At 40.9% G+C, this 12,190-nt stretch overlaps 1 protein-coding gene across 1 annotated transcript in view; it reads left to right on the plus strand.

Moving 5' to 3' along the window:
• The window catches only part of SLC26A5 (solute carrier family 26 member 5), a 40,030-nt gene that overhangs the window by 2,506 nt on the left and 25,334 nt on the right, over nt 1-12,190 (plus strand). Inside the window, 5 exon segments of the mRNA XM_003782609.1 lie at nt 1,561-1,671; nt 2,778-2,944; nt 3,792-3,956; nt 5,970-6,122; nt 9,787-9,869. Of these exon segments, the coding sequence (XP_003782657.1) occupies nt 1,561-1,671; nt 2,778-2,944; nt 3,792-3,956; nt 5,970-6,122; nt 9,787-9,869 (679 nt within the window).

Raw genomic sequence — 12,190 nt, forward strand, 5'->3', positions numbered from 1 at the left:
GTGTCAGTACCGCAGGCCTAGTTCCTGATGTTGACCACGCCCGTATGTTGCCCAGTGTGTCACAGTCCCCTGGGTACTCAGCTTACAGAGTTCTGCTGTATATGAAATAGGGATGCTTTCCTAACTCTTCTTTTGCTAAAGGTTTTTTCTTCACAGCATAACAGTGTATTATGCGTGTTTTCCAATTGTCCCAGAAACTTGGCTGAGCCCTGAAAGAAGAGGACAAAGGGTGCCAGATTATCTATGCAAAATTATGAGTCAGTGATGCCCAAACTCTTGCTTTAGTTTACCGCTTCGGCAAAGTATATGAGGAAATGAGGAGCTTGACATAACATTTGGAATGAGAATTTTAAGTGAAGTTAAGCCTGATGCATTTCCCTTCCACCTAAAGTCAAGTAAGGGAGGTCCGTAAGGGGGCAGCTCTGAGTATTAGACAGTGTCTCCTGGAGTTTGCAGAGAAAAGGCTAATTCTTGTATGGAGAACAGGCTTGCTGCTCTAAAAACTAAGGTCTGGCCCAGTGCCTGTAGCACAGTGGTTACAGAGCCAACCACATACACAGAGACTGGCAGGTTCAAACCCGGCCCAGGCCAGCTAAACAACAATGACAACTATAACAACAACAAAAAAAGTAGCCAGGTGTTGTGGCGGGTGCCGGTAGTCCCAGCTCCTTGGGAGTCTAAGGCAAGAGAATCGCTTAAGCCCAAGAGTTAGAGGTTGCTGTGAGTTGTGATGCCACAGCACTCTACTGAGGACAACATAGTGAGACTCTGTCTCGAATAAATAAATAAATAAATAATAAAGTATATATATTTTTAAAGTCTACAGTTAAAGGATAGTGTGAACTGTCAGGACAACAGGATGAAAAGAGGGTTCTTCAGAGCATGTGGTCTGCCCTTCCCAAGTTTCTTGGGGTAAAATGCCAAGCTTTCCCATTGGAAAACTAGGTACCCTGGAACCTAGCCAGACTTAGCTTATTTGAAAGATACCTGCCCAAGAAGACTGCCTGCAGGATGAGCATATGCCAGAGAAAGAACCTGCAAAGGAGCTGAGGGGGGATCTAAGCGTCAGGGGAGAGATGTTACATAAGCCAGGGAATAGTATGGTGGGAGTTTCTTACTGCAAAGGGGTCTCCAGAGAACTGACCAAATGCTCCATTCCCAGTAGAGAAGGAGCCAGCGTTTATTCATCAACACCAGATTGCAGCTGCGCCTATTAAGTAAGACTTTTTTAGTAGATAGGGGTATCTATTCTGCAAAAGAATAAAACAGAAAGCAAAAAATCCATCCACTGACAGAAAGGAGAAGATGAGAAAAAACTGTCTGAGCCTGGACTCTGTAAGCACTAGTGTAAGATTGCATGCAGGACTGGATAGGAGAAGGTTAAACACATCAACTTAAATTCCAATGAGTTTCACTTGTCTATCAGAGATGAAGACCCAAGAGAAAAATGCACGTGACCCCTGTGTTCTCTAATGACCTCCCCATTTCTTTTTTTTTCTTCTTTTTTATTTTTTTTTTAAAAAAGACTTCCCCATTTCTGTTTGGTCTCTCGCCCCACAGGCTTAGCCTTCGCAATGCTGGCAGCGGTACCCCCGGTATTTGGCCTGTACTCTTCATTTTATCCTGTTATCATGTATTGCTTTTTTGGAACCTCCAGACACATATCCATAGGTAAAAGCTTATGCTCAATATTCTTGTACCTTTCCTTTTGAATTTCCAAGATTTGTAGTATGCCAAAGAAATAGCATGGTTGTTATTAAAAATCTGCTTAATACCTCTAGTTACTGCATACATAAAAAGAGCTTTAAAAAAATACATCCCTCCTAGTACTAGATTTCTAGTGCTTATGCTTTCTCCTTATCTTGGGATAATTTTTAAAAAGACAATTTTCTTGTGTAAGAGCAATGGTTGACATCTGTAAAATGAGATCAGTACTTTATTTCTTATAATAATGTGCTTGCATCTGACTTTTCTTTTTATTACAATAGTAATACTTCAAGTTCCTAATTTCTATGCATGTATTTTATTTTCATTATATTTTAGGCTCTTCATTATATTTTACATGCTTTCTCCTTAGTTTATCAGAAGCATATGCATTTCCTAATAGTGTGGGTGCCCCATGCAGCTACCACCATCAAACACACACATGACATTTCAGATATCTATTGCTGGGTAACAGGTAGTCCCCAAATTTGGCAGCTTAACATAACGATCATTTTATTCTCTCTCATGGTCCCTGCAGGTCAGGATTTGGGAAGCTAGTCTGGACAATTCTTCCCCCCTCTCGCCTCTCTTCCCTCCCTTCTCTCTCCATGTGGTCCCAGGAATTTTCCATGTGGCCCAGATGAAACTTTCTTACACATGGGGCTCCAGCTACACCTCTCAGGTAGAAGCTGCATTGCCATCTAATACCTAGCCCCAAAAGTCACACAGGGTCACTTCCACTATTTTTTTTCTTTTTTTGGCTATTCACAAGTCACAAGCCTATCCTTATTCAAGGAGGGGGAATTAGACTCCATCTCTTGTTGGGGAAATGTCAAGGAGAGTATGTGGCATTTGAGATATTGCTGTGGTCATTTTTGGAAAATGCAGCCTGCACACACCATTTCCCGCACCCCGGGGGCAGGATACTACAGGATGGCAGTGCAGTCGTCTTTCAAGGGTGACTATTGGCCACACCTGTGTCCCTTAGTGTGTGAGCAGCAACCACACTAGACACTGTGAAGGTAGTTTCCTTAGCCCCCTGAACACGGATCATTCATGCTTCACTATTCCAGGTCCTTTTGCTGTTATTAGCCTGATGATTGGTGGTGTGGCTGTTCGATTAGTACCAGACGATATAGTCATCCCAGGAGGAGTAAATGCAACCAATGGCACTGAAGCCAGAGATGCCCTGAGAGTGAAAGTTGCCATGTCTGTGACCTTACTCTCAGGAATCATTCAGGTGAGACTCAAAGATGGGGAAGAGGACTCTCATCTGTTAATGTCATAGTTATCTGCTGAGTGCTTTTGGCTGGTCTTCCTACATGGAAGGCAGAGGCAGCCAGCAAGACTCCAGAGCTCAGGGTTCATCAGAGCTCAGGGTTCCCAGCACGCAGCAACTCCAGTCCCACGGCAGGCCTCATTCACAACTATGCACAACTGGCGAGCAAGTTTCTTTCTTTTTTTTTTTTTTTTTGAGACAGAGCCTCAAGCTGTCGCCCTGGGTAGAGTGCCGTGGCATTACAGCTCACAGCAACCTCCAATTCCTGGGCTCAAGCGAGTCTCCTGCCTCTGCCTCCCAAGTAGCTGGGACCACAGGCGCCCGCCACAACGCCCGGCTATTTTTTGGTTGCAGCCATCATTGTTGTTTGGCGGGTCCGGGCTGGGGATTCGAACCCGCCACCTTAGGTGTACGTGGCTGGCGCCTTAGCCGGTTGAGCTACAGGCGCCGAGCCGCGAGCAAGTTTCCATTGGCTACTTTAGAGACCCCAAAAGCAAGACAAACTAGAAATAGCAGGATTGGTTAGTCCTGGAAGAGGGCATCCCTATCAGCTTGGAAGAAACAGCCTGCGATCATGCACAATGGTCTACGTGACTCAGCAGGTCCTCAGTTCCACGGGACAGGGCAGGCCTGAGTGCGGACAGTGTTCTGTGGAGCTCCAAGCTGCTTGGTTGGTTTGTTAGTGGCTTACTACCACAGGTGAAAGTTTGTAGAAAGTGATCCAGGAAGAATTTGTACATGTTTTTGTTGGTCATAACTTCCTGATCTATCATGTGATTTATTTGTTTCTTTGTCATTAAAAAAATAGTTTTGCCTAGGTGTCTGCAGGTTCGGATTTGTGGCCATCTATCTCACAGAGCCTCTGGTCCGTGGGTTCACCACCGCAGCGGCCGTGCATGTCTTCACCTCCATGCTAAAATACCTGTTTGGAGTCAAAACAAAGCGGTACAGTGGGATCTTTTCAGTGGTATATGTAAGTAGGCAACTGCCTGGCCCCCTGGTACTTGCTTTTGTCACACACACACACACAGACACATACACACTTCTTTATCTCTTTTACCTTCAAGGCGCATATTTCTTTTTTTCCAAGAATTTCTATAAAAGGGGAAGATTCAGTTATTCTAAGGCTTTCTGAGAAAAGGGCTACAAAGATTAAACCTCAAAAATCTCACATTATTAGTATGTGATATTGCCTACTTCATAAGAACTTTTTTGCTGGGTCTTTGTTTGGTAACTGCACCATCATTCTAGGTGAAGAGAGAGCTTTTTCCTATGACCAAATCATGTTCTTTTGGGAAACTAACAAATAATGTAAAGGAATAGTAGAAGAACATAGCTCTCTCCAAAATTGATAAGCAGACCAGAAAAAAGGCTATAAAACCTAATTCATGAGTTTAATAAAAATATATATACCCTGTGCCCAACTCAGAGAATATATAAATTATTTGCAAGCACTTGGGGATCAATGGTAATAACTGATCATGTTGAAATTTTTGTGAATTTGATCACAGGTTCTAAAAATTCAGTATCTTTTCATGCAATGCAGTATAATTAGAAATGGAAAATTAAATATATCTTTAGGATCCCCATACAGTTAGAACCAAAAACACCCCATTTCTTTTTTTTAAAGATGCATCATGGGGCTCAGCGGGCTCAGTGAGTAGGGCACTGGCCACGTATACCAAGGCTGGCGGGTTCGAGCCTGGCCCAGGCCTGCTAAACAACAATGACAACTACAACAAAAAAATAGTTGGTATTGTGTCAGGTGCTTATAGTCCTAGCTACTTGGGAGGCTGAGGCAAGAGAATTGCTTAAGTCCAAGAGTTTGAGGTTGCTGTGAACTGTGATGCTACAGCACTCTACCGAGGGCAACATAGTGAGACTCTGTCTCAAAAAAAAAAAAAAAAAAAAAAAAAAAAAAAAAAAAAGATGCATCATAAACAGTTTTATTGTAGTGAATGGCGGTTTCTAACATAGAATTACCTTTGTAAGCAAACTTTTAGAATATATTATTGTGAAAAGCACACTTCTAAATTACCTGTGGATGAAGAATTAGAAAATGATTCAAATTAATCAACAGTGAAAGTACTACATATCAAAACTTCTGAGATGCTGCTGAAGCCGTCCTTGGAAAGTAAGGGCTGCAGCCTTCATAGGTATTGATGCCCCAGAATCTGCGCGAGGCATAGAGACACAGCAGTGAGCAGAACACATACAGTCCAATGGGACAACAGTTATTAAAACATTAATTGCATACACATGTAATTAATTATAGTTTGTGTTAAGTGCGATGAAGAATAGGTACAGGCTGCTCTGAAAGATGAATAGGGAAACCTTTAGATTAAGGGTCTAGGAAACTCAGGAAGTAATGTATGTCTGAGGAAGTAACATTGAATTCTTGATTGACTAGAACGGATTCAAATAGGAATATCCCCTAAATAACTAAATTCTTAGTTTCCCACAATAGATAGCATAGTTCTTGCTGTGAGACCTCTTAAAATGCCTTGTCACTAAGAAATGAGGAGTAGGAAGTCTGTTTTGTTTTTAATGGGAACTGACTGTATTTGGGGTACCCAAACCATAACCCTATAGGGTAATGAAGTGGCTTTCTTCTCTAACTCTCCAAACTTTGGCACACTTGTGATTCAAAGTCCATCTGATTTCTTTCTTCTTCTAACAACAATTTCTCCTTCTTTGAGCTTCTAAAACCTTTTCTATGTGTTTTATCTTTTGTTGTTATCAACTCATAATTCTTTCCTAATGCTCAGGACTCAGCTTCAGTTTCTTTTTCTAAATGCTAAATATTATAATGAAACATCAGCATCAAATGCCTCCTAATTGGTAAAAACCACAAAGGAAGAAGTTTCTGCCTGAGAACTTTTAAACAGAAACGCCCAGTAATGGGATGACTGGTCTGAATTAGTGCACTGAGTGTCTCCTTGGGGGCCATTTCTTGATGTAAACATCCAGTGTTCCTGTGTTACAGAGTACAGTTGCTGTGTTGCAGAATGTTAAAAACCTCAACGTGTGTTCTCTAGGCGTCGGTCTGATGGTTTTTGGTTTGCTGTTGGGTGGCAAGGAGTTTAATGAAAGATTTAAAGAGAAATTGCCAGCACCCATTCCCTTAGAGTTCTTTGCGGTAAGTCAACTCGAGGCCATGAGCCGTCCAACTTCAACAGCCACACACACCTGTCTCTGTGAGGGATTCTGAAGTGGATGAAAGAGGGACCGGGAGTCACAGGGTCTTTTTTTTCCCCTCTCATTTCTGCCAAAAGAAGGTTGGAATTTGTTAAAGAGAACATTTACAAGTTCATTGACAAAAATAGTAAAAAGAAAAATAATTGTAACATAGATACAGATGATTTTTCCAAATATAGGTGAAGATCATATTTCACCTATAGGTGAAAATTTTAACATTATCCCTGAGTGATGGGATTATGGAGCATTTGTTTCCCCAAATATTTATTATTTATTTGTTTTATCAGGAGCACCCATTACTTTAATAACATGGGAAAAATAAAACTATTTCCCTTTTGAAAAGATAAATGTTCCTAAACTTTCTCAGTTCCTTGGCACTCCTAAGCCAAAAGAAATGTCTCACAGTTCCATTTATTAAGTAGTTAGATCCAAACACCTTACATACTTATGACTAACAATTTATTGGCTGTTTGTAAAAATACACACATGAATTGGAATAAAAAGTATTTTATTATGTTCATAAGTAACCACTATTATTTATTCATGAAATGTGTGTGCCTGGTGCACACCACACAAGTCCTCAAACCTCACAGTCAGATTGGACCCTGCTACCCTCATTTCTTCTTTGCATGGTTCCTGCTTTTTAATCACAGCTACCACAGAACACCCAGCTTTACAAAGAGAAAGGCATTATTGAAAGGAGCACAGTGGAAACTCATGTTAAAACTGCAAACTTCCTCTAACTAGAAGCTTGCACAGTGTCCAATAGGTGTCGCTGTTTGCCAGACCCGTTTACCCACCGGGTCCCAGTGACTTGGCACCCTGGGTCTCCTTTGGGGTGGGGGGAGGGGAGTCACAGGGATAAAAAATAAAAAGTACAGAAGTCTGATCCAAATTTAGCAAAGACTAAAATTTCTAGCTATGAAAACAAGTGACTGGTATAGTTCACCAGGAAACCAATCTTTTTGATCCTTTTCCTTGCCTTGGTCTTATCTACTTTGTACTAGTACCTTTTAACAGGCAAATACTTTACATCTTTTATATTAACCTGGATAGAGTTGAAACACATTCTTCTTAGTCAAGTATCACAAGAATGGAAAAGCAGAAATCCAATATATTCAAACTAATATGAAGCCAGTAGATGATCTAATACATGAGAAAAATTCAATTCAATTCAAGTAGGAGGGAGGGGGAAAAGGGGAGCAGGGAAGGGGATTGGTGTGCTCCCACTTAATGGGCACAAGGTAAGGGTGTATGGCACACCTCTTGGGCACGGGACACACTACAAGAGGGACTCTACCTAACAAATGCAAACATTGTAACCTACTTATTTGTACCCTCACATTAACCAGAAATAAAAATATAAATTTTAATTTTAAAAAACAGGCAAAAACAACCCAAAACCCCTATCTCTACACAAGTTTAAAGCCTCTTTTCTTACTGGGACTGAGCTCAGAGTTCCTGTTTCTACTTAGAGTACAAGAAGTTTTGAGTGCCTTTGAAAGGGAAAGAAGGTAGGCAAGCTGTAATTCTGAAGAAAATGATGAAGGCTGCCTCTCCTGCCCTGGGTTACTAGTTCTGTTTCCCAGATTCCCTTTAAAGAGTCCTTCTTGTGTCCCTGGGGTACAGTTTTTCAGAATTCTATCACTGTATTTACAGTCTTTAGTGAATTAGTGAATACCTGAAACCAGCATTTTTTAAACTTCTTAACTAAGTGCTCTTTAGAACAAAGGAGAGAAAAGCCATACTGGAAAGTTTGGGGACATAATCTTTATAACTATTCTTAAACATAAAATTTATTTTTTGTCATAAAAACATTTTTGTGAATTTTGAGTACTCTTTTATAATACATTTATGTCGATAGGCAAACAATGGTTTCAATTGTTTACTACTTACAGAAAATTGGGGCAGTGGTAAGTAGTTGGCTCCAGAGACTTGAGCCATATGTATCCTGTGGATTTTCTTTTTTAGGTTATGATATTTTGTGTTTTAATTCCAGTCCCAAAATGCTCGTGAAAAAAGAAATGTTCGTGAATTGCTTTTAAGTATTAGTCAAATCAGATCCAAGTCCTAGACATTGTGCTGAAACCTTGTGGATTTTAATAAGCTAAGAAACGCCACCAGTTTGTGGCTCAGCACCTGTGGCTCAAGCAGTTAAGGCGCCAGCCACATACACCTAAGGTGGCGGGTTCGAATCCAGCCCAGGCCCGCCAAACAACAATGACGGCTGCAACCAAAAAATAGCCAGGCGCTGTGGCGGGCGCCTGTGGTCCCAGCTACTTGGGAGGCTGAGGCAGGAGACTTGCTTGAGCCCAGGAGTTGGAGGTTGCTGTGAGCAGTGAACCCATGGCACTCTACCCAGGGGGATAGCTTGAGGCTTTGTCTCAAAAAAAAAAAAAAGAAACTCCACCAGTTTGAGATGCACAAAAAACATGTAACTGAGGTTGAAAACATAATTGCCACCAAGAGAAAAGGGTCTTTCCATCCAAGGAACCAGAAATACCCTGTCTTTCTTCTCTCAGGCCGCTGTCTCTGACATGTAGCAATAAACTTGCCTTATGATTGGTTTCTGGCAACAGCCACCACCCTTCCCTGGCCGGCCATTATTCCTTCTCTCCTGAACAACCCACTCAAACAGCTCCAAAAGCAATAGATCCTGGGCATGAAGCAATTTGCTATATTACCTGCTATTATGTTTTTCTTCTTCATCTTTTTTTTTTTTGTAATTTTTTCTCTATTTTTTTCCTTACTCCCAATAGGCAACGATTTTTTTTGTGTGTGTGTTTTTGTTTTTATTTGAGTTTGTTTGTTCAGTTTGGGGGGGTTGTTTGTTTATTTGTAGAGACAGGGTCTCACTCTTGTTCAGGCTGGTCTCAAACTTTGGGCTCCAGTGATCCACCCCCCCCCAGCCTCCCAGAGTGCTAGGATTACAGGTGTCGGCCACCCCATCAGGCCCTGTGTTTTTCTTCTTGTAGTTCACTAAAGGTTGCACTTTATACCCCAAGTAAATCTATGCCCTGACAATCCAGGATGGCCTTATATACAGTGACACTCTGTGTGATGTGTGGTTCCGCTCTGATCCTGACTCAGAGACAGAGAAGACAGCTACAGGGGGTGGAAACCTCTATACCAGCTGCTGCTATCCTGGAAACAGGATCCGCAGGGGAAGAGTCTAAACCCAAACATACATTTTATAATGATATACTTGTCCTTGTACCACTCCCACAATTCACATTCAGTCATCTTTTATTCATAATATCTTGGCCAAGGACTTGATTCACCTCCCCAAGAGGAAAGGTCAACCTCTGAGAGGTTTTATGCCCCTTTCCAGTTGCAACTAACTAGCCAAACCCCAGCATGGAACAGATCAAGGTAAGAGGAAAATTCCAGGCTGCAAAGAAACTATAGAGTCCCCTTTAATTATGTGGGCTAGAGTCATTAAGAGAAGTTAGAATTACTGGCAGCTAATAATTATAATTCTTTTTAAATCTGAATGTTAAAAAATGATAATAAATTTGGCTTGGCCGATAAATTCTTTGAAGCTCATTTTTCTGACATTTGAATATTCCTTTCTAAACGTGCATTTGAATTTGTGTCTGTTTTAGGTGGTAATGGGAACTGGCATTTCAGCTGGGTTTAACTTGAAAGAATCATACAATGTGGATGTTGTTGGAACACTTCCTCTGGGGTAGGAAAATAGTTTTATTTTACATAACAGTGTGATTTGAATAACCGATACACCTGTTCTTTTTAACCCCTGCTTTAGTACTCTTGCAAAGAAAAGTAATCTCTTTTCTACATATAAAATAGGTGAGGGTTTGGAGGGTGGGTATGTGTTTTTTTATTGTGGTAAAAAAGTCTATAACATAAAATTTACCATCTTAACCATTTTTAAGGTACAGTTCGGTGGGGTTAAGTATATTCATATTATTGTAAAACAAGTCTCTGGGACTTTTTTTATCTTGCAAATCTGAAACTCTGTATCCATTAAACAACAACTTCCTCTTCCCTCTTCCCACCAGCCCCTAGTAACTACCACTCATCTTTCTGTTTTTATTAATATGACTACTCTGGGTACCTCATCTACGTGGTATCATACAGTATTTGTCTTTTCGTGACTGGTTTATTTTGCTTACTATAGCGTCCTCAAGGTTTATCTCTGCTGTAGCATGTGACAGTATTCCCTTCCTTTTCTAAGGATGAATAATGTTCCATTGCATGTGTTCGTCGTATTTTATTTCTCCATTCATCTGTCAGTGAGCATTGGTGTCGCCTCTATCTAGGCTATTGGGAATAGAGCTGCTGTGGATATGAGTGTATAACTATGTCTTTAAGACCTTACTTCCAATTATTTTGGATATATACTCAGAAGTGGGACGCCAGATCTATGTATTTTTTGAAGAACCTCTATACTGTTTTCCTTAGCAGTTGTACCATTTTACAATGCCACCAACAGTGGCAAGTGGTTTTTGTTTTGTTTTGTTTTGTTTTGTTTTTTTTGAGACGGAGCCTCAAGCTATCCCCCTGTGTAGAGTGCCATGGCATCACACTCACAGCAACCTCCAACTCCTGGGCTCAAGCGAGTCTCCTGCCTCAGCCTCCCAAGTAGCGGGGACTACAGGCGCCCACCACAATGCCTGGCCATTTTTTGGTTGCAGCCATCATTGTTGTTTGGCGGGCCCGGGCTGGGGATTCGAACCCGCCACCTTAGGTGTATGTGGCTGGCGCCTTAGCCGCTTGAGCCACAGATGCTGAGCCTATTTTGTTTTCTTAAACAGTTTTTGAATTCTCTCCCTAAGTGTTACAGGAATTAAGAGAAAAAAAGAAACACTTAAATCCTAGTCTGCCACTTACTAGCTGAGTGACCTTGGGCAGGTCCCTTCTCCTCTGAAAGCCTCAGTTTCCCCACCTGTCAGGTGGAGATGGTAATTTATACTGATCTCAAAGGCAGCTGGGAGAGCTGCAGGAGGTACTGCATATGAAGCAGGGGGCACGCTCGGTACGCACTCTAGACATGTTGACTGAACATTCTGAGCCTTGTTATTTCACTGTTTTCTAGTTTCAAGTCACTGTTACTTCATCTATGTCAGTGGTTCTCAACCTTCCTGATGCCGCAGCCCTTTAATACAGTTCCTGTGGGTCGCAACCCACAGGTTGAGAACCCATGATCTATGTTATCTCGTGGAGCTTATATTCTACTAGTGGAGACAGACAACTGAATAATAAACAAACCAATAGCAAGAAGTACTATGAAAAAAAAGTGAAGCCAGGTAAAGGATAGGACAGACCGGGTGGCTGTTTTAGGTAGGGTGTCAGGGAAGGTGATACGTGTATTTGAGACATGAATGAGATTTAGTGACTTGCTAGTGAGGTTCAGCCCGGACCCAGAACTCAGTCTTCTGTTACCCAGTTGTGAGTTCTTTCCATTACCTCATACCTGGGCCACTAACAAAGTTAGTAATATGATAAACATTAGTCTTTTAATGGATCCAGCAGATAATCCTATTCAGTTACTAGTTAGAAATAATTTGATTAAATATGAAATGCTTACACTTAGATCCCTCCTTTTAAAAATATACTGACAGGCTGCATAACATTAGTAAGTTATTCTATATATATATATATATATATGCATGTTATATCTATAGTATATACATTACATATAGTATATATAATATAGTATATAAGCTGATAGGTTAAAAACCACATGTCACCATGTCACCATAATTTCAATACCTTCCTTTCCCTATTGTGCTGTACCCAGATATGTAGCTTTCCTTCTATTTATGAGAACTTAATTTAAAAAAAAAAAAAAAAAGGAAAGGACATCTTACCTTTCTGGAACATGGCTACCAGAAACCTTATCTTTCTGGAACTTTGCCCAAAACCAAGCAGGTAACAAACACTTACCTATCTACATATCTATGTACAATCATGCTGTTTTGGTTATCTGTGAATCTTACTGCTATATAACGAACTACTTCCAAAACAGTGGCTAATACAGTAACC

Source organism: Otolemur garnettii, unplaced genomic scaffold (assembly GCF_000181295.1).
Source record: "Otolemur garnettii isolate 467f Iridium unplaced genomic scaffold, OtoGar3 scaffold00005, whole genome shotgun sequence".
Lineage (NCBI taxonomy): Eukaryota > Metazoa > Chordata > Mammalia > Primates > Galagidae > Otolemur > Otolemur garnettii.